General features: G+C 47.4%; 1 protein-coding gene across 1 annotated transcript in view; it reads left to right on the top strand.

Annotated features, from left to right (window-relative positions):
* Window positions 1-21621, top strand: part of IL17D (interleukin 17D) — a 64834-nt gene extending 43213 nt beyond the window's left edge. The window contains exon 3 of the mRNA XM_085621565.1: window positions 20891-21621. Coding sequence (XP_085477691.1) covers window positions 20891-21209 — 319 coding nt within the window. The 3' untranslated portion in view covers window positions 21210-21621. The remainder of the gene's footprint in view (window positions 1-20890) is intronic.
* The last annotated feature ends 1469 nt before the right edge of the window (window positions 21622-23090 follow it).

Raw genomic sequence — 23090 nt, forward strand, 5'->3', positions numbered from 1 at the left:
TCCCTACAGATACTTCACAGTGGGTGGCCCCCATTGTGGTCGCACGAAAAAAATCCGGTGAGATTAGGCTGTGTGCCGACTTGCGCGCACTCAACAAGAATATAATCGTGGATTGCCACCCACTGCCCAGAATCCACGAACTACTGGCAAACCTTGGGGGGCCAAATGGTTCTCATTGATTGATTTGAGGTCAGCATACCACCAAGTGTCATTATCTAAAGATTCACAAGATTTAACAACATTTGTAACCCCATTTGGTGCGTACAAATTCCTTTGCCTCCCATTTGGTTTAGCGTCAGCGGGGAGCGTGTTCCAAAAACTAATGGACACTCTTTTCGGCAAAATAGTTGGAGTTCAGGCATATCTGGATGATATCCTGATTTTTGCCAAAACTCTTGAAGAACACAATGCAATTTTAAAACGCGTTCTTGAAATATTAAGGTCTAAAGAGATGACTCTGAGGTCAGATAAATGCAAGTTCGCTGTACAAGAACTCGAATATTTAGGGTATACTGTGTCCTATAAAGGGATTAAACCAACATTTTCAGTAATTAGAGCGATTGAAGAAGCTAAAGCACCAGATGATAAGGACGCTTTACGTTCATTCCTCGGTTTGGCCGAATATTACGCAAGATTCGTACCTAGTTATGCTCAGTCTGTGGAACCTTTGCGTGAGTTGTTGAAAAAAGGTCATGGGTTTAAATGGAACGACGAGATAGAATCAGCATTTAAGAATGTCAAGAAATTGATTGTGTCAGCACAGGCTTTACACGCTTTCAGGGATGACTGTACGTCTCTTATAACAGTAGACGCAAGTATGTCTGGATTGGGAGCGGTCCTGAGTCAGAGAGTGGACGGATGAGAACAGAGAGTGACATTTGCGTCCAGATCCCTCAAACAATGTGAGAAGCAGTACAGTACAATAGAGAGAGAAGCTCTGGCATGTGTATGGGCGGTCCAAAAATTTAGGATGTACATTTGGGGACGCAGATTCGAGTTGGTAATCGATCATAAACCACTAATATATATATTTAACAAAGTTAACACTGCCTGTATGTCAGCAAGACTCATGCGCCTAGTCTCAAAACTTCAGGAATTCAATTTTTCAGTGAAACCCATCCAGGGTGGGAAAAATGTTCAAGCTGATTGCTTGTCTAGACTTCTAATGGACAAAGATGATGAGGAAGACTCCTTAGTGGACGATGTTGAATGTGTTGCGTTGGTGGATGTTGTTCTGTTCAGCTGTATGAGTCAGGGTTGTCAGAGAATGATTGGAAGGACGCATGCAACAAGGATACAGTGATGAAGAAAGTAATTGAATATTCAACTAGCGTATGGCCTGACCCTAGATGCCTAAATGGGGATCTACGTATTTTTGCTCAAATGGTGAGTGAGTTGTCCATTGTAAATAGGATTGTATGCCGGGGGACAGATTTTTCCCTCCGGTTGGATTACGTTCAGTAATCATAAACAATGCTCACCTGGGACACCTAGGATCTACTAAAACGACAATGAAAATCAAACAACATTATTGGTGGCCAGGTGTGGATTCTCAAGTTAAGTCCAAAATTGATAGTTGCCCAGAATGTTTATTGTCTGACAAGCATTGGCGTACTTTGAAGACTCCTTTGCATCCTACCGATTTTCCAAAGGCACCATGGGAAAAAAACGGTCAGGATTTTTTAGGCCTTTATTCTATACTTAATCAAGACAGGAAGTTAATTATATTGGCTGTCGATTATTTTTCAAAGTGGATGTACAACTGTTTTGTTGAATCTCCTGACACTGAGTCAACCCTTACATTCCTAAAAAAACATTTTTCACAGGAAGGTACCCCAGAAGTCGTTGTAACTGATAATGGCACACACTTCGTCTCAGAGAAAATGTGTACATTTCTAGAACAACAGGATATAAAACACCTTAAAGTAGCATTATACTCACCAACTTCCAACGGGTTGGTGGAAAGGGGCAATAAAGTTGTAAAGGAGGGGATACAAACCGTGTTGTCCGCTGGATTAGATGTGAATGCGTTTTTGGAAGAGAAAATTTTGAATTATAACACTTCTCCCCATTGCACAACTGAAGTATCTCCTTTCACCTTATTAAGAGGCAGGGAAGCCCATACGTCCTTGTTCCCATCTTGGCTTAAAGAAAAGTCTATCGAGCCAAAAATTGATGTTAAAGACGTTTCAAAAAGAGTTGTCTCTAAACAATAAAGAAAATGTTGATAAGAAATGTCACGTAATGAATGATGATGTATTGGTTGGTGATTGGTTTTTGATTAAAAAAAACAGTAAAAATAAGGAAAGGAGAATCAAAGTTTTTGAAACCTGAAAAAGTATGTAAAGTGAGCAAAGGGGTCGCTTTTGTAGAAAAGAAAGGGTGGTGGAACAAAAGACAACTAGTTAAAGTTTCTCCTGACCAAGCTAAGATTTTATTAGACATACAGAAGGAAACGAAGGATGACCTTCATTGGGGTCACTAGTTGGGTACAACTAGGTCTGCGGGATCTTCAAGGTTTTCTCCACAAGTTTCTGTATCACAAGAAGGTTTTTCTTTTCCAATTGTTAATAACACTTCATGCCAGATTAACGAGAATGTGACTAGTAGCTGTTCTTCTAGAGTACGCACTATTAAGACTCCTAAGAGGTTTGAGGATTTTGTTAGGTATTGACGTAATAATTTAATGATTGACATGTACTCCATTGACGATTTTGTTTCTTGAATGTATTTTAATTATCTTTGTGTTTCTGTAAAGGGGGAAGGTGATGTAATATTCTAGTTCTAATGTTTTAGTTGGTCTCACGCGCTATGCAAGAATGTTTGCCGCTGTGGGCTTGGAGTTATGTGGCCTGCGCTATTGATATCTCCTGATTTACCAATCTGCACCGCCAAGAGACTCTTACTGTATGTATGTCATATGCTTCTGCCACTCTAGCGGCCGGCCGGATGGTTGTAGGCCCATACTTGTAAAAAAATTTTTTTTTAAATGCAATAAACGGTTTAAAAAAAAAAAAAAAGAATGTTTGCCGCGTGATACCTAATGTATTGTTTATGTTGCTATGTTCATTTAAACTACGGCTCATGCATGGATCACTGTTGTGAGTGCGTTCGAATGGCATTAATCAGTTGCCGTTCGATCGCCTGACAAGAGGACGCTCCGTGTGATGGGTGGTCTATCCAACTTGTGAAATAAACTACCATCTACACTTTCAAGATGAATATGTGACTTATTTCACCCACTGATGCAATACCTATTAACTTTACCTCAATTATTCCATTTGACTCTGGTAACTTATTTCTCTTGCTCCCCATGTTTGACACTCTGTGCATCTTAACAAGTATGTTTTTCGCCAATCTTCCTATCACAACAACTTACATGTATACTATTATAAAGCCCAGTTACCTGAAATGGTCTTGTTCATAATATCACCTTGCGTTTTTTTGCATTACATTGATGTGCATTGTGTGTTATTTTCCTATTGTACAGCGCTCTGAACCCAGAAATGTTCTTTTTTCGTGCTTTCTAAAAACTCAATAAATAAATAAATGTGTACATTTTTATGAATGCTTTTAAATATTTGTATGTTTTCCACTAATGCTAGTGGTGTTACAGTGACAGAGTATAAGATATGGTTATTTTTGTTACTGTGGTAACATGCTGACAAAGTCAGTAGGCTTGCCTCTTATATACTGACACCTCTTATATTGTGATGCTGCATCTGGATTAGGTAGGGTGGGTATTGTGATTATGAGGTTCAGGGCCCACTAGGGGTATAATATGATATGAGGGTGTCACCAAAGGTATTTCCATGTGCCTGAATGTATATATTTGTAATTTAATTGTAGGTTTGAGTAGTGTGTGTGTGTGTAATAAAAGTGCTTTTCCTTTTTAAAAGCAAAATCATTGACCAGACAATAATTTATTGAGTGTTTTTGTTGTGTTCCACCAAATTGGGATTGATAGCCCACACCACCTCCCCAGAGTGGGCCTTGGACTGTTCTGCTTTGCTACATTGAGAGAGTCAAGTACTACAATGGAGCACTTGGTTCCCTAGACAATAGCGAAAATATTACTTGTAAAGAACTCTCATCCTTTGCAACTAATAGCCCAATTTTTTACAGCTAGGTTCTCCATAGAACTGAAAAAGGCGAAATAATGCTGGCTGCCCCATCTTCTTCTCTGTCAGCTTCAGGTCTCTGGAGCCGTGGATGACCTTGTGTCATGCTCAGGGTTGACAGTGCTGACAGGCTCATTTGGAGCCAGTGCCAGCTCAGTGCGAGCTCATCGCGCTCTCTTAAGAGCAGAGAGCACAGCAATCAGATCAGAAAAGGGAGGGTTGACCGAGAGGGCAGTGATGGATGGTGACATGCCACCAGGTATTGTTTTTAAATATTTTGACAGGAAGAGAAGAGTTTGAATGGAGGGGTGTAGGGAAGAGTAGCAGGATTCTGGGATTTTTAAAAACAATATTAGGACAATGATAGAAAGGGTTTAAACAGAGGATGAAGGAGGGTACTGTCAGTATGGCTTTATTTATTTATTTTAAATATTTATGTGAGTGGCGAGTTGTACCAAGGGTGGTCCATTTGGATGGCTGCATACCAGGTATATATTTTACGTCAGAGTTCTAAGTTTGCTCTTGTTGTTCACTTGGACATGGATTTGCCAAGATGTCAGAGGTAGCGGAAGTGTTTCACCTTAATGACAGCACAGGAAGTGACATCATATGACCAATGGCCCCTAATCATCCCAGGAAGTGATATCACATTACCTTAATCCTGAGGACATCACAATAACTGACCCTTAAAATTTCATAGTAACTCCATAATTACTATAACAACACAGGCAAATGTCTATTTTAGATACCACCTTTATTTGGGTGTTGACATGATCTTTGAAAGTTGTGGGGCATAATACTTGCCCTAAATTGTAGTGAGCGAGCAAAGGGATCGAGACAGACCTCTTCTAGAGGGCTTGTGAGAGAACATTTTTTGAGGGGGGGAAATGGTGTCAAATAGTGCATTTTAAAACATGATTTTTACATAACTTTGCTAAAAATCCTTAAGCTCTGAAAGCGCATTCATTAAACATTACAATCATTTTGTGGTGTACCAAGCAAATGAAACCTCATGCTCCCCAGGACTTGGCCCCAGTTTTTCTAAATATGCTATTGGTGCCTCATATGTCAAACATTACCTCTGGTGTGCCAAGGTTACCATTTTGTCATGGGTGCCCTGTGATGCCATGAATGCCTTCTTATGCCAAAAATCACATACATACTGTGCTAGTTTTTTGCTATTAATGCTGTGCATATACCATGAGTGACCCTTATGTCAAAAAATACTTTAGTATTGAAAAGCCAGCATGTTGTTTTGGTTGCCCCTTCCATATGCTACAGTTGTCCTCCTTTATTCCAACAATTTCCTCTAGTATACCAGTACTAGTACTTTACGATTGGACCCCATTATGACATAACTACCTTCAATATTTTGTCACTAGTGCCTGCCATGCTTTCCTCTAGTATGCCACTGCCAGCATTTTGCCATGTGTGCCCCGAAAAGCCAAGATTGCCTTCAGTGTGCCAGGGCCAATAAAAGGCTCGCAAATATTACCCACATTTTTATCATGCTCACTTCCATTCGCTCATTCACTCCATCTCACTCACTCACTATCACTCATACATTCACATTCACTTTTCCCATTCCTTCTTACTCTTCTGCACTCACTCATTCTTACTCTGACTTATACTTATACTTTCTTACTCACAATTACTCAAACTCATTCTTAGTCGTTAATTGACACCCACTCACTCATTCACACTTTCTCACACTCGTTTGTAAACTCTTACTCAAATTAATTCTAACGTATTCTTACTCACACTGACTCACATTCTCACATTTACTCATTGTCACTCAGTCTCACACTTTAACAATCCCTCACAATCATTGCGACTCATTCACTCACACTCACTCACTTTTACTCTAACTCAGTCATTCACACTCACTCTAACTCATACTTACTGACACCCAGCCTCACTCATTTTCACTCAATAGCTGTTATTGACTTTCACTCGCAGAAAACAGATACCCGCTCTCACAAAAAAGTGCGCACAAACACACACTTGCTCACAAGCATTCCCACAGGCAGCTTACATTTAAAAGCATTATTTCACTTACCACAGCTGCCAGCGAAGGTCCCGTTCCAGAACCTGGTGCTCCATTTTTTATTACACTAATAGTGAATAACAGCCCCGTTATTGACAGCTACTGATATGTCATTCTATTGGTAATCTGTTTGCCATCAATTTCATCTACTGTAACTGGACAAATTCTCTTGTACTCCATGCACATTAATGACTGTTGCCTCACAGATTTTTTTGTTGCTATTTCAAATGTTCTTTTTAAGTCAGACTATTTCAATCTGGAGTCGGTTTTATTTTTATTTTATATTTTGCTAAGAGACAGTACATTCCATACATACCTTGAACATATATTATTGGCACATTAGGAACAGCATGTGTTTTGCAGACACAGCATGGTGCTGGGACGTCTGCCACTTCTACAGAGAACCCTGGATTGCTGCCGAGTGTAGAGGCCAAGAGATTTGTTAAAGAAACCTAACGCCTATGCTTTGTTAATGCTCTGAACTTCATACCCGAGCCCATTTAAGGCACAAAAACACACATAAAATATTACAGTGATATATAAAATATTAAATTTACAAATAATTTGTTTCCTAATTACATTGTTTTCAATAGCCCTCCACGAGCATTCACATAAGATACAAAAATAATTCTATGTAAAATTATTGCATTGCTCAGACAGAATGACCATTAAACTTTTTTTAGTATTTCTGAGCTGACTTTACCCTAGCAGTTCATATTTATATTTTTCCGTGTAGTGTTTTAAAAATCTAGCTCCTAAGGTTCTCTTGAGTGAACAACCTGATGCAGTTGGCAAGCTAAGTATTGCCTAGGCCACTTGTTGTGAAAATAGTTGGGCCTCAGGACTGTGGGTCTGATACATATGTTGGCACAAAGGGTACTCTGTCGCAACAGCGAAGGAGTACCCTTTGCGCCAACCTGAAGGTCCTTTCGCCTCATTTGTCTTTAGAGTCAGGTGAACCTTTAGTATGTAGACAGTGTAGACGGTGGAGACTACGCTGTCTCCACTGCCTCAACACACCTCAGACGGCCTGATGAAGTAAGGGCCATCAGAGGTGTGGCCATGGGTCTGCCTGCCCTATTTAGAGAGGGCGAATACATGGGCAGTTATCACTGCCCATCACTGCCATGAAACACAGTGATAACTTTTAAATAACCCTCAGGCCATGGAAAAATGCTGCCAAGGGGAGGGTGGTGGTCATTATTTTTCACGCTTTGGGTTTCTCTTTTTGAAAAAAAAAAAAAAAATTGTAAGTTTAACTTACGGCTCCATCATGTTGAAGCCATCGATCACACTTACAATGCATTCCCAGGAACCGACGTAGCGCTACTTCCTGAAATTGCAAGAGATGTCCACAGGGGCAATGGACATCTCTTAATACAGCTGGCTGAGTACCCTCGCCTTGACGGGTGTTAAGTAATCCACCATGGCAATGACCCCGTCCACCAATAGTTAAATGAGCCCAATGCCTGGAAACTCTCTAGCACAGGCAGGAGAGCCACGTTATACAAGTTTCCCAAGATCTACAGAGGCTATCTAGTTCCACTTTTCGTGCCCAGTAGCTCCTGCAGTTGTGGGATGGCAGCCGGTTCTCCTTTTGGTGGTTTTTTACTGTGTTTTGGGCATATTTTATTTATTTGAGCAACAAAAGCAATTTCAACAATAAAATAATATAGAATAGCAGGAGTTTTCCTGTCTATCACACTAAGTTAATAACGATTGAGGCACAGTGCACAGACATTAGGAATACATATACCATATATACAGACATGTACATTAAAGGGGGATTTTGTGGAATGAGGGAAACATTAGTAGGAGAGAAGAGATACTGAGTAGTGGCTGCTATGAATGTTTAGAATGTGCATCTTTAGTGTTGTATTTAAGGTTGAAATTAAGAAGATGGAACTGAGATCTGAAAAGAAACTAGTATGATCTGAGCAGATGATAAACAGTGATGCAGCACAAAGAAGGTTAGGGGTAACAACGAGGTTTGAATTGGTGTAGTTTGTGTAGAGGCACATATCACTATAATGTTAGAGTTAGACATTGAACATACCACTAAGGACTTTGAAGATAAGGATCATTTGTTTTCCTATCACTCTTTATGTTCTGGCTTGAAAATGCACTGTGACCAGATAATTATGTGAGGAACACTAGAGAGGGGTTTTAGCTCCGCCCACATGCTGGGAGCCAGGAGTACATGGTTTGACTGGGCAGAAGTTGCGTGCTTCCATGAGAGAACAGCTTGCCCTCCATGCAGCTGTGATCACTTTGTTTATTTATACAGCTGCCTGAGCTTAAACTTTTAGGGGCGCACACACATGACATTGTAAAATTATAAAAGTGTCTTAGATAACTAGTAAATGTATGGTGTTTTTCTCTGGTTGCAGCACAGATAAGAGTTGGGCAGTCAATAACCTACATGGATGTTTAGGTCTGGCTTGAAAGTTGAACTGCCACCTGACTGTAAGAAATTGGGTTACTGGTTGAGGGGGTAAAAAGTAGCCACCACAATTCTTTTCAGGGTGAAGTCACAAGAAAACCCTAAATTAACATGTGTTCATCCCTCGGGTAGCTTGGCACAGAGCAGTCAGGCTTAACTCGGGCAATTTGTAAAGTATTGGTGTAACACTTTAAACAGTAACACAGTGAAAACACTTGACAAAAGGATCCTACAACAGATTTAGAAAACAAGAGTATTTTTAATAAATAAAACAATACCACAATGACAAAAACCCAATCAGTAGAAGCAGAGATGTGCAGGTTGTAAGATTTCAGTGAAAATGGCACCAAAAAGCACAAACTGTGGATATTTGGTTGCGCCGGAAAGGGACAAAGTCACAAGTTCAGGCTGACTGTGATGGAGTGCAGGCCAGCTAAAGGGACCCAGTTAGGCCTGCTGAACAAAGTACCTTAAATCTTTGTTTGGGAAGCATTGCTAGGGTTTGCATCAAAAATTCTTTGCGCAGCCAAAGCAATGTGTAGATTCCGAGACGCGGCGAGGCTGCGGCGTGAGGTCCTACATCGTCAGGTCCTGCATCGTCACCAAGGCTTTGCGATGCGTAGTCTGAACGTCAAGGATGCGGTTTGCAGATGGGGCGATGCATCACTTCCGAGGAGCTGCGAGGCTGCGAGGTGGAGTCCGGCATAATTGTAGAGGCTGCCATCAACGACGTATGTGAGGGCTTGTGCCGAGGAGGCATTGCGCTGCGGCAGTTCCGAAGTGGCGACTGGCTGCGATGCAATGCCGGTCTTTGTGGCAGCCCCCGCAGCAGTGGCAATCCATCCGCTCTGCTCAGGTTTGCACCACCCAGCAGATGCGTCTTTTCCGTTGGATCCACAGAGGCTGATAGAACACATTAGGCCCACTTCCAAGGGTCAAGGACTGGGGGGGCACCACTTGGCTGGGTAGACTCACAGATGGCAGAGTCCGGTGCTCGGTTTCAGGTTGTTGGAACCTTCTGTCCCAGACGCTGTAGTCAGGAGGCCAGCCAACTAGCCCTTGGAGTCACTTTGTGGTCCTGGGTTCAACAGATATAGTTCCAGTTCTTCTCACCTAGGCAAGAGGGCAACAGATCAGCATAGCAGGGCAGCAGTCCTTCACGAAAGCAGTCCAGTAGAGCACAGCAATCCTTCGTCCTAGTAGAGTATCCACAGATCCAAGAGTGTACTGAAGAGGTGCTGTCTGAGGTCCAATATTTATACCTAGTGCCCTTCCTCTGGAAGGTGGGAGAAACTTCTAGAATTTCCTTTGAAGTCCCCGTATTTCCTGCCACCACACTAACTACAGGGGATTTGCAGCCCTTTGTGTGGAGGCAGGACACAGCCTATTAACGTGTAAGTCGAACTGTGCCCAGCTCTGCCCTTCCATCCAGCCAGTGACGGCCCATCCAGGCACACCTAAGCTCTCAGTTGTGTTTGGCTGCCTGGGAGGAATACACAAAACCCAAAATGTCAGCTACATCTAGTCATATGACTCAGGGACAGGCTACAGCCACTAAAGTGCTAAGTCAGAAAAAAGCCAACTTTCTAAAAAAATACATTTTCAAAATTGTAATTTAAAATCGGACTTTGCCATGAAAGAGAGTTTTTCATTACAATTCCAAAGACACCAACCATGAACTGGTTACCTGTTCCCATTTGGAAATGACAGCTTAATAAATGTAATAAGGTAACTTCTATGTTATCCTATGGCAGCGGAAGATCTTGAAGTAGTGAAAAACAAATGTAAGAGTTTTTCACTAACAGGACATGTAAAATGTGTACATGTCCTGCTTTTTAAATACATTCCACCCTTCCTTCTGGGCTGTCGAGAGCCTACCCTTGGAGTTTGGAGTGACATATATATATATATATATATATATATATATATATATATATATATATATATATATATATATATATATATATATATATATATATATATTCGCTGAAAAAAACAAAAGTTACAGGGACGTTATAGTTAGGCTGACATTTCACTCATACAAAACCAGTGAAATTGAGCAGTTATAGCTAGCTGAGCTAACACTCGTGCCCCCGCAATGCATGCTTATGTCCTCACATACAACATCACCTTATGATATGGTCAGTGACATCACTGATGACATCTCAAATGACATCACTGATGACATCATCCACAGAATATCAGATGCACCCACTCACACCCCCATATAACCTTTCATACACCCTCTCCAACTTCCATACTACCATTCTTAAACCCATTCACAAGCTCATACCAGTACTTACACACCCACTCATTGATTCATAGATCAACACACACATCGACTCACGCACCCAGAGGCACTCACACACCCACTCACTCACTAATAAAGCCACTGACATACCCACTCATACACCCATACAGCCACTCTCACGCTGAGTCAGTCACCCATACAGTGAATCACACAGCCACTTACTCACCCATACAGGTGTACACACACCCACTCTTACTCATATGGAAACTAAAATGTACTCACTTACCTATACAGTCACTGACACAAGCACACACAACCATACAGCCAGTCACTCTCACATTCACTCATCCACCCATACAGTCACTCGTTTACCCTATCATCTATACTGCCTTTCACATACCCAGTTACTCACACATATACCATTGACACATCCACTTACTCACCTACACAGCCATACACACACTCACGGAGGTGCATTTGCAGAGTGGTGGAGAAAGGGGGAGGGCCTCCGAAGGTCTCTTAGTAATCTCACTGTTGTGGTACTTACTGGAGGTAACAGGAGGGGTAGTTGGACCCCAAGGCAGCCTCATCAGATGCCACGCCCCTTTCTCCACCGCTCTGCAAACGCGCCTCCTGACGCACTACTGGTTGGGGGAAGAAGTCCACTTTAGTCATGAGGCTCTCATGAGTAAAGTGGAATTGATTCCCCAACCAGTAGTGTGCCAGAAGGCACGTTTGAAGAGTGGTGGAGAAAGGGGGCGTGGCCTCCAAGTCCTCTCAGCAATCCCACTGTCTGGGACTTACTGGAGGTAACAGAAGGGGTTCCCGGACCCCAAGGACCCACAGTATCCATGGAACTTCATCCCCCCCAACCAGCACTGTGCCATTAGGTGCGTTTGCAGAGTAGTGGAAAAAGGGGATGGGGCCTCCGGCAACTTTCTGGTCCAGCATTTTATTTGTTTTTAGGGGAGGAGGGCCCATATGGGCCCCAGTGACCCATCCCTGGGGCCAGGCCTATTTTATAATGGGGGGCACGTGGCTCCTCCCCGGTCCTATTTCAGCCCTGGGGACCCTATCCCCTGGGGCATAGCCACTTTTTTTTTTTTTTAAATATTTTTATTGGGTTTATCAACAAAACATAAAACAAACACCACTCGTTTAGTGCAAGGCATGGCATACAAGGGTTACAAGGTACCGGAGCAATGACAATACAGGTGTCACAGAGAGAAATAAACAGCCCAATGACAACACACCATCGCTCCCATCCCCGCCCGTCTCCAGCAATGGAGCCATTAATCCTGGTCACTGAGATCCGAGTCCGCTGCATCCGGTGGGGGCTCACAGATATTTCCTCTGTATACATTCCATCCACTCCAGACCTGGGACCATTTCTTGGGGCACCCTCTATGGACATATACAGTTTTTTCGGTCACCATTACAAGGTCCATATCTCGGATCCACTGCGTCAGGGTAGGCCCCTGCCCCGATCCCCATTTCTGGGCTATATTACGCTTTGCAAGCATGAGCCCCAAAGTCACCCAAAGCTGGGTCACCCTCTTGTGGTCCGTCTGTTCCCAGACATTGAGGAGACACAGCCGAGGTTCCGGCAGCGTGGGAATTTTTGTTACCTGGGAGAGAATACACAACACCTCTTTCCAATAAGTCGCCACGACAGGGCACTCCCAGAGGGTATGTAAGAAGGTCCCCTCGTGGCCACAGTTCCTGAGACACAGCGGGGACTCCACCCGGTGGAGTCTGAATAGGAGGGTGCGAGTGTAGTATGTGCGGTGCAAAATTTTGAGTTGGACCAGTCTGAGCTTGGAAGATATGCCCACCTCCCTGGGGGATGAGAGCGCGGAATTCCAGTCCGTCTCATCAAATTCTCCAAGTTCTGCCTCCCACTTCCCCTTGAGGGCGGAAAAAGGGTCGGGGCGGTTATTTATTATCTTCCGATACGTTAGGGACGTCGCCCTCTGGAGCAGATGCTCCATGAGGAGCCGGTCCTCCAAGGGCGATGACACAGGGAGCCGAGTCCCACGTGGCAGCGCCGCCTGAAGAGCGTGTTGAACTTGTAAATATCGGAAGTGCTCGGTGTCCGCCAGGTCGTAATCCGCTTGCAGTTGGGCAAAAGTGATCACCTCTCCCTTGCGCCAGAGGTCTCCCACCCTGGAGATACCAATGAGATCCCACTGGTGGAACCCTTTGGTAGTGCGAAGTACCCCGAGCTGCCTAGTGTCCCAAAGCGGCGTTGCCTGGGTAATCTTCCCGGCCCATCCCATCGCCCGTTGCGCCGCGTGCCATATCCGGAGGGTATGGGCTGCGGGCCCCGCCGGAACGCGACCCCTTTTTGGGTTGTAAAGGGCTCCCATCACCCCTCCGGGGCCGAGTAGTTGTCGATCCATACGGTATGCGGGGTCATCCCCCGGCACATGGAGCCACTGGTTAATAACCATGAGGTGCGACGCCCAGTAATAGGTCTTAATGTCGGGGAGGGCTATACCTCCATCATACCAGCCCCTGGTAAGCTTATGGAGGGCGATGCGAGGCGACTTGTCCTCCCAGAGAAGACGAGTGATCTCAGCGTTGATCGCAGTGAAGTAAGAGGGTGCAATTGGGAAGGGGGTATTTTGCAGCGCATAGAGGAATCTCGGGAGGGCGAGCATCTTAAAGAGCGAAGCCCGCCCAAGCAATGTCAGCGGCAATGCGCGCCAGTGTTTAACGTCGGTGCGAAGCCGTTGGAGGGGCCGCATTAGATTTTCCGCGACAAATTTGTCCCGGTCGGCCGTGACGTATACGCCAAGATATTTGAACCCGTCGTGAGCTACTAGAATGTTACAGCCTGACGGAAGCCGTGGTGGGGAGCCTCGGAGCATATATAAGATGGATTTCTCCCAGTTTATGTCGTATCCGGACCTACTACCATATAATTCACATATGTTGAGGAGACAGGCGATAGAGCGCGCCGGCGAGGCGAGATAGAGGAGCACATCGTCCGCATAAAGGGATATGCGATCCTCCCAGTCCAACGTCCACCTAAGGCCACGGATCATCGGATCCTGTCGCACCCACGCCGCCAATGGCTCGAGAGCCATGGCAAATAGGAGCGGGGAGAGGGGGCAACCCTGCCTAGTCCCTCGACCCAGCGGGAAGGCCTCAGAGACGCGGCCATTGACCACCACCTGTGCAAGGGGCTTAGTGTAAAGCAGCTGGATCCACGCGCAAATCCTGGGGCCAAGCCCCATATGGCGGAGGACGGCGAAGAGGAAAGGCCACTCCACTCTGTCAAACGCCATCCGCGCATCTAACGACAGTATGGCCGCATCTTCCTCGATCGAGGAGCGGCAAGCAATGATGCCATGGAGACGCCGCAGATTCAAGGCGGTGTTCCGGTGGGGCATAAATCCCGACTGGTCCGGGTGTATTAGGGTCGAAAGGCAGGGCTGCAGCCGCGTTGCTATCACCTTGGCCGGGATCTTCGCCTCGGCATTAAGCAGCGAGATCGGGCGATAAGAGGAGCACTTGTGGGACGGCTTGTTGGGTTTCGGGATCACCACTATTGTAGCCATCCTCTGATCACGGGGGAGAATCCCCGTCGATAGACCGTCCCCATACATGGCTAATAGGTGAGGGACCACAAGAGCGGAATTTTGCTTGTAGTATTCGATTGGGATTCCGTTGGGCCCCATTGCCTTGCCACTGCGGAGGGCCAAAATCGCCAGCGTGATCTCCTCCGCCGTCAGATCCGCCTCCAGGGCCTCAGCCCCCGAAGCGGCCAGCCGAGGCATTGCGATGTCCCTGAGGAAGAGCTCATTATCTGCCACGGTGGCCGAGGCCTCCGGGGTATAGATGCGTTGATAATGGGCCGCGAAGGCCTCGGCTATGCGCTGGGGCTCCGAGGTAAAGTCTCCTTCGCCCAGGCGAATCCGCGCCACCCACCGCGACGCACGGTCCCCCTTCTCCAACCACGCCAGGAGTTTGCCAGCCTTGTCACCGAGTTCATAGATGGTGTGCTGGGTGGCTACTTGTCGAGCTCGGGCCCCCTCCCAAAGATGGGACCTATATTCTTGCTGCGCCATATGAAGGGTATGCGCCGAATCTCCGTCCCCCTGCAGTGTATGGGATGCTTCCGCCTCCACTATCGCCCGTTCCAGCTCCAGTACAGCGAGCCGCTGGGTCTTAGTGTGGTCCGTAATGATGGAGATGGCCTGGCCACGGAGGGCGGTTTTAAAGGCCTCCCAGAGGGTTGCTGCGCTCTCGACAGACCCAGCATTCTCGGTAAAATAGGTCTTGGTCGCCTTTTTGAGGGTCTTAGCAATTTTAGGGATTTTAAGATATCCGGGGCGAATCGGGAACAGTGTGCGCCTACCTGGGTCACCGGACGCAAACGTGATGACCACCGGCGAGTGATCCGAGATGCCCCTAGGTAGGTGCGACACCTCAGTCACCCCTTTGTACCCGGCCGGTGAGGTGAAGATGTAGTCGATACGGGAGAGGGTGTGGTGTACCCCGGAGAGGAAGGTGTATTGTCTCTCATCAGGCCAGTATGCCCTCCACGTGTCTACTAAGCCAAGTGCGGTAGCAAAGTCTGCGAGCGTGGAGGTGTCGGCCCCAAGAGTCCTGTGTGCAGACCTGTCCAGTGCAGGGTCCATGGCTGCATTGAAGTCCCCGCCCATGATGAGCTCCCCAGGCGGGAGCGCCAAAAGGAATTCGCCCAGTGCCCTGAGGGAGGCTTGGTGTAGTGTTGGGGGGATGTATACAGAAACCAGGTTATAAACCCTCCCCTCCCATTGACAGGTAAGTGCTGCGAAGGGGCCATAGTCGTCTCTACGGGAATCAAGAAGAATCAGGGGGACACGCTTGTTCACCAGTATGCCCACCCCCCGGGACCCTGTCGTAAATTCTGAATGTGTTGCCATCTTAAACCCCCACCTATCCAGGGCTTTGGTGGACGTACCCACTAGGTGTGTTTCTTGCAAGAGCGCCACCGCGAGCCCCCTGCGCTTGAGATATTGAAGCACTAGCCCCCTCTTAATCTTGTCTCCCAGGCCATTGACGTTCCAGGAGAGGACCGCAAAGGAAGGAGAACGCCGCTGAGCAGGGGCGTCTGGCAGTGAGTCCGTGGTCACCCGAGGCAAGCTATGTGACGCCGTCTCCAGGGGAGGGTGTGTTAGTCGCGTCCTGCCCTGTGCCACCCCTGTGCACCTGTACCTGCCCAACTTGCCGTCTGCACCCCTGAGTGGTTGGTGAACCTAAAACAAAACAAAAATCAACATGTAAACGAACTTCCCATCCCCCCACCCCCCTCCCTGCCTCCCTGCCCAGCGGATTCACAACTACCCGCCACCCCAACACAGCAGAGTGCTTAGTTCCCATAAACTTGGTACGTGCGTACGGGGGAAAGCCGCTCAGCACACAGCCGCCTCTCCCCATACCGTAAGTTTGTCCCCTCAAGCAGCAGACTGTCAGACGAGAGAAAGGAAAAAGGGGATCCGGGGTCGTCAGCCCCCTGTAGGTTCAAGGCCCCAAGGGCCGACAGCCACAGCAAGGCCCCAGGTCGCCAAGCGTCCAATAGTTCGGTCACATCACAGCACCATGCCTCAGGGCACTTCGCCACCCGCGCCCGAGTCCTCAACGTTCAGGGTTTGGTGAGAGTCGGGAAGGCCGCCCAGGGCGCGCTCTCCCCTGCCCCTCACTCTTGCTGGACGCCACCCCTCGAGCCATTCCGAGGCCTCTGCCGGCGACGTGAAGAACCATGTGCGCCCCTCCGCCTCTACTCGCAGCTTTGCTGGGTACAACATTGAATACTTTAGCTCTCGAGAGCGGAGGTCTGCCTTAACTGCCATGAAGTCCTTACGTTGCCGCACTACTGTAGCGGTGTAGTCTGGATAGAGGGTGACCTTAGCGTTGTCCACCCGCAGTGGTGGGGCGGCACGCGCCGCCTGGAGGATCGCATCCCGGTCGCGAAAGTTGAAAATGCGGGCCAGGATCGGGCGCGGGGGGGCCCCAGGCTTAGGCCTCCCACCCGGCACCCGGTGCGCCCTCTCGACCGAGAAGAACTTGGAGAGCCCGCGGGGCTGCAGCTGTTCAGTGATCAGTTTTTCAACAAAGAGGTCTAAGGCAGGGCCGCGTTCACTCTCAGGCACACCCACGACCCGCACGTTGTTGCGCCGGGACCGGCCTTCCTGGTCGTCCAACTTGGCCAGCAGCTGCTTTTGCACCAGTTCAAGGGCTTGTATGCGTTTGTGGTGGTCTGCCGTGCCCCGCGTGAGAGTCTCCGTGGTGGCTTCGACCTCAGTCAGTCTGGAGTTAATTTTGGCGACGTCCGCCCGGAGGAGCGCAACATCTGTGGAGATAGTGCCGATTGAGGCCTGCATCTGTGTCAGCGTGGCCATGACGTCCGCCAGCGTGTACTCCGCGGGCCCGTCCGGGGGGGACCGTTTCTGATCCTGACAGAACGCGTACTTTTCAAGCTTCGCCTGTGCCCCACTGCGGTGGCCCTTCCCTCCCATGGTGCCAGGCCGTCTCCGCAACCACTCCCGGCCGATGCAGGCACAGGACTACCGCAGGAGCGTCTGACCCACGTGCAGGGCAGGCCCAAGGGCGGCGCCGCCCGACCACGAGTGCCGCAGTGGGCCGAGATATCTCCAGGTCGCCCCCACGGCGCGGCCGCCGATATCCGAGGCGCCACAGGCAAAGCGACGGTCCCCACCGTGAAAGGTCAGAGTATGGCCGCAGGCACTAGGGCGTTGCACTGTATCCCAGGACTACACGTGCTGGCCGGCAGTCCACCCAGGTCGGGCGCTCACAGTCCCCTCAGAAGGCCGCAGGGAGGCCGCAGTCCAGAGCGGCAGGGTGCCGCCAGCCCCGCATAGGTCAAATCAGAGTCCGTTCTCCACTAACCTCCCTGTAGCCGGCGAGTCCACCTCTGCTCCTCCTCAATGCTGGTTGCCTCGAGGCGCAGGCCGCCGCCCAGGCCCCTCTAGGCACGGAGATGGACGGACGGCGGGACCAGGGTTCTCACTCGAGGAGGCGCCGCAGGTGGCTCAGCTCACACGATCGTTCCGCGGGGCCAGATCAGCACCCCGCCCTCGCCCCGGCGCGAGTCCGCCGAGGGCCCTCGAGTCCTGCCACAGGTCGCTCCGGGGATCGGCCCGTCCCAACAGAGCCCGGCCGCACGCAAGGCGACGCAGCCACGCCCCCTGTCTACCAGGCCCCGGGGATGCGAGGCCCAGCAACGCGCCAGAGGCCTCGCCTCACAGCTCCGGAACGGGGGGGCCACCAAGAGTCGAAAGGCCAGATCTGGGATACCGAGGCCCCCGGACCCAACAGCAGTCGTCCAAAGATGATTTTTGCCTGAGGGGGTGTCGGATAAATACAGGATAGTAGGCCGGTGCGGAGGAGCTCCGGGCTCAGGCGGCCATGTTCGTCGCGAGCCAAGCTCCGCCCCCCCACTTTTCTTTTTTTGTTTTTTTTGCAAAACAGGGGTGGGGGCCAGGTGACCCCCACTCCGCTAGCCAATTTTGGCCCCGGGGACACCATCTCCCAAGGCCTGACCTGTTAAAAAAAAAAAAAAACATTAATACTAGGAGGGGGGGAGGGGGCAGGGTTCCCCATCCCCCAAGGCCTGGCCTTTTAGAGATGGGGAGGGGAGCTGCGCAGTGGTCCTCCCATGGTCCCTGCCACTACCCACCTCCTGTGGAAGCTGGCCTTGCTTTTGGACAGAGGGAGCTGCTCCCTCTGTCCGAAAGCAATTCTGCTCTGCTTCGAATATGCGAGGGCTTTTTAAATGCTGTCGCTTAGTCGAAGCAGAGCAGAGTTTACTATGGCTTGGCAGGAGCGTTGTCCTGCCAAGCCATAGCAAACAACAATGTCCTGGGGGGAGGGGGGGACACCCCAGGACATTCAGTAGTCAGCCCTGGTGGGTGGTGGTCCCCAGGGCCATTATTGGCCCCTTTCCATTGCAGAACACAGCCCCATGGAGGTGGTGGTCCCTGGGGCTATGGGAGTGCATGCTCCCCTCATTATTTTCTTATTTAGCCCCAAGGAAGTGGTGCTCCCTGGGGCTTTAGGGATTGCCCAGGGACACCCAGTATATATTTTAATAAATGTCCGAGGGAGGTAGTTGTCCCTGGGACTGCCGGGGGTCTAGTTTACGCGGCACCCCGCATTATTTAAATGCAAATCCCCAGGGAGGTGATGACCCCAGAGCTGTGGGGCTGTCCACTCGACCCCTCCTTAATTACTTATATTTGCCCTGGGGGAGGTGGTGGTACCATGGGCTGCGGGGGTTGCCTAGGGCAACTCCTTCATATAATGTAATGAATGCCCTGGGGAGGTTGTGGTCCCCAAGGCTGCGGGGGTCCACATGGCCCTCTCACAATATTTAAATGTAAAGCCCCAGGGAGGTGGCGTCCCCCAGGCCTGCAGGGGGGGTCCGCTCTGCCCCTGAATGTTCAATAATACATAAAGACCCAGGGAGGTGACAGTCCCCGGGTCTGTGGGGGTTGCCATACGGGCCTTCCCCGCACAAATTTATGACATAGCACCGCGGAGGTGGCAGTCCCCAGTGTGCAGGGGAGCTGCATGAGCACCCCCCACATATTTTTATAAACATGCCCCTGGGATTTGGCCCACCCGGAGGCTTATTTCAGAAGATGCACAGGAGCCCACACATCTTCTGTTTTTTTATTTTGCTTCAAATCGGCACATCGGCCTGTGATCACGGTGTAGGAATTCCTAACGCCCAGCTTTGCATCTCTAATGAGATGCAAAGTGGGCGTTCCTGACCTGACATGACAGGAGAAATGTCGCTAAGCGACATTTCTCCTATCAAGCCACACGCTATGAAGCATAGCGGCAAGAAAAGTAGCGATAACCCCTGTTATCGCTACTTTCCTTACGCCTGCTTCAGGACTGACTTAGCCATGATATCCTATGGAAGGTGGATATCATGGCTAAGTTTGTGAGTCCCTATCATCAAGCTAACGCCACATTGCGTGAGGTTATCGCTGGGTTTCCAGCGATAATCTCACGTTAGGCAGTTAGCGTGAGGATTTTTATCCTTTTGAGATAAGCGTTGCTAATAGCACGCTATCTCAGCGATAAAAATCCATGCTAGCCGGCGATAATTATCCTAGCGCTAAGTGCGCTTAGCGATAATTATCGCCGGTTGTTGCTGATATGCCCCTAAGTGTTTCCTTGCAAGCCATCGTATAGCATAATTATTTAGAATAGAAAATGGATTTACAACCTATCCACCACTTAAAATTCACTTGCATGTTTCACTATACTAATGCAACACTAATCCTCTATGGGTTCCGGAGTAGCGTGCTACTCGCCGAAAAAGCGCTTTGACGCCTCTTCAAGGGTAGTAAGCGCTATACAAATGCAATTACAATACAATACAACAATGTAAGATTAGAAGTTGTTTTCCTTCCTCTGGCTTCACAAAACTGAATCTTACAAACATGGGCGGTATTAAGGACGTCTCCTCCACTCTCCATTATCTTTATAAAGCCCGTTTTGTATTCATCATCATCATATAATCTTTATTTCGATCACTTAAGATCATAAAAGACATTTGCAAATAAAAACACTCAACCCGGCCAATTGAGGATGACAAACGTGAATGGATATAAAATATATTAAATAAAGTACATTGTTCTGTTAAAAAAAAACTAAAATTCATATTAGTTAAAAAAGACATAAAAATATTTCCAATAAAGGTCCGTACTACTAATTAGTTTAAAACCTAAGGGTGTACAATCATTAATAAGCATAATTATTCGGAATAAGTAAATGGCAAATATATGCAAATTCATACAGCAATATATATTAGGTCGAGATATTTTTGTATTAGATGTATTTGGTTGCTGAGCCTGAAATGTTGACATTAATTCATCTGGGGGAAATGAACACGCATACCTTATGTAATAGAGCACAGCAGCCAGGATGTCTGATAAATGTACTCCAGATGCTTGGACAGCCCTTACAAGAATCTTTTTTTTCTTCTTTCTAATCGCTTACAGAATTTCCTTTGACCCTGCAAGGTACCCCAAATACATTCCCGAGGCCTACTGCCTGTGCAAGGGCTGTCTGACTGGCATCTTTGGAGAGGAGGACTTCCGCTTCCGGAGTGCGCCTGTCTATATGCCGACGGTCATCCTGCGCCGCACTCCCACCTGCGCCGGCGGGCGGTACATTTACGTCGAAGACTATGTCACTGTGCCTGTAGGATGTACCTGTGTGCCAGAGCAGGAAACCGGGCCCGAGGCTGCCAACTCCAGCACAGGCAAGGAAGAAGGCAAGGTGCTGGCGAGCAGGAGTGACAAGCCCACGCCCCCTTGAACCTTGCAGTTGTTTGCCATTGATGTTGCTCTCAGTTTATATTCGAAGTAGCAGCTGGGGTTGTCTCCAATGCAAGACAAGAATCACACCAGAGTGCTGGTGTCAGGAGTGCAGAAGCAAGTAAAGGCCCCTTTCACCGCTGGTGGGACCATCTTGTGGACATTGCGTACAGGCCTTCAATAAACACAACGCAGCCAGAGTAGAGGGCGGCAGTGATATTAAGCGGTCCTGGGAAACCACTGTGTTAATTGTTTGCTTGTGTTGCTTGACAAAACGGACTTGGACAATAGCATTTGTTGGAGGAAATATACGAAGCCGGAGTTCAGGACTTGTAGTGACAGATCAGCATTTAATATATTCAAAAATACCTTTATACTATTTAAAACAATACATTAAATGGTTGCTTCTTCTACATAGTGTAACTTGCAATGTATGGATTATAGATTAACACTTGTTGATATTTCAATTATATTCAAATTCAGGTGTTTTCAGAAGGGGAAGGCAATGCAGATGGATGGCATCTCACAGGGCTGTGCCCCAAGTAAGTGGTAAGTTGTTAATACACGATTAAGGGCCAGATGTACAAAATTCTTATTTTGCATTTCCTAAATAGCGATTAAATAGCAATCGCGATTTCGGAAATGCTAAATGATATGTGCAAAATTCGCAATTTCCTAAAAGCGATTCCTACAATGTATCACTATTAGGAAATTGCAAATAGAAAATGCTATTGCATTCCCACCTATGGGCCAAATAGGAAAGGGTTTGCATTTCCTAAATTGCGATTTCTTAACAGGACATCGCAATTTAGGAAATCCAATCCAAGGTTGCCTCTAGCCCTAAGGCCCCCTGGAGGCACCCCAAAATTCGTAGTGCACATGTATGTGCACATATGCCCGAGGGGCATATGTGTGCTTCATGCCACATTAAAAAACATATTTTTACATTTGGCTCATGGTTACCATCGACTTTGAGTAGATGGTAATAGCATTTTCTAAATGCCCAATTCGCATTTAGGAAGTGCTTTGTACATCTGCTACCCCTATTTGTGTTTCCTAAATCACGGTCGCAATTTGCAATTTCTGCTGGGAAGAAATGGCGACCGTTTTTTGGCCTTTGTACATATGAAAATGCTGTTTTGCAATTCTTAGTGGCCCGAAATTGCGATTCGGCCCTTTAAGAAATGCAAAAAGCTTTCATACATCTGGCCTTTAGTCACACTTTTTAAGAAATATGACAGCGTACAACTCAAATGAATTGGATTTGTTAGGTTTTATTTCCCGAATCCCACTGTTTTAAATAGTGGTATTTACGTAGGTGTTTAAAATATGTACAAAAAAACGCAGGAGAAAACAGGAGATAGTTTTTCCCAAACAAAGAACTATTTTCTTCAATTCCGTGTTTGAGCTAACACACACTGTTCACCTCATAAGGGACCACTTGGGTATTAATTGAAGAGCTTCTGGTAGATTAACATTTTCTGCCCAAAGACGGATAATTCTTTAGAAAATACTGACGATTTGCCATACGTAGATTGTGTGATTTACAGAACTTATATCTTGAGTGGGAAAGACTTACAACTTTGAACATTTCCTTTTGTAGCTCTGTATTGGTGTCCAAAAGGTTTCCACCTTCCACGTTGATTGTTGAAGACTACAGTCAGGAATTAGTGATCCTTAAACAGTAATACAAAATTAGCTGGTGCTTGAATTCCACTGCACCAATATTATCAAACTGTATTATTCTCCCCAAATGCATGTGCCTCAAATTCCTTGTCTCTTAAAAATTGTGAGCGCATAGTAGTGGTTCCTTTTGCAATGTGCAGAGTGTGCTACAGACAGATTTTATATTAATTAATAATGAGTCAATGCAAAGGTCTCA

This window comes from Triturus cristatus, chromosome 8 (assembly GCF_964204655.1).
Source record: "Triturus cristatus chromosome 8, aTriCri1.1, whole genome shotgun sequence".
In the NCBI taxonomy this organism is placed as follows: Eukaryota; Metazoa; Chordata; class Amphibia; order Caudata; family Salamandridae; genus Triturus; species Triturus cristatus.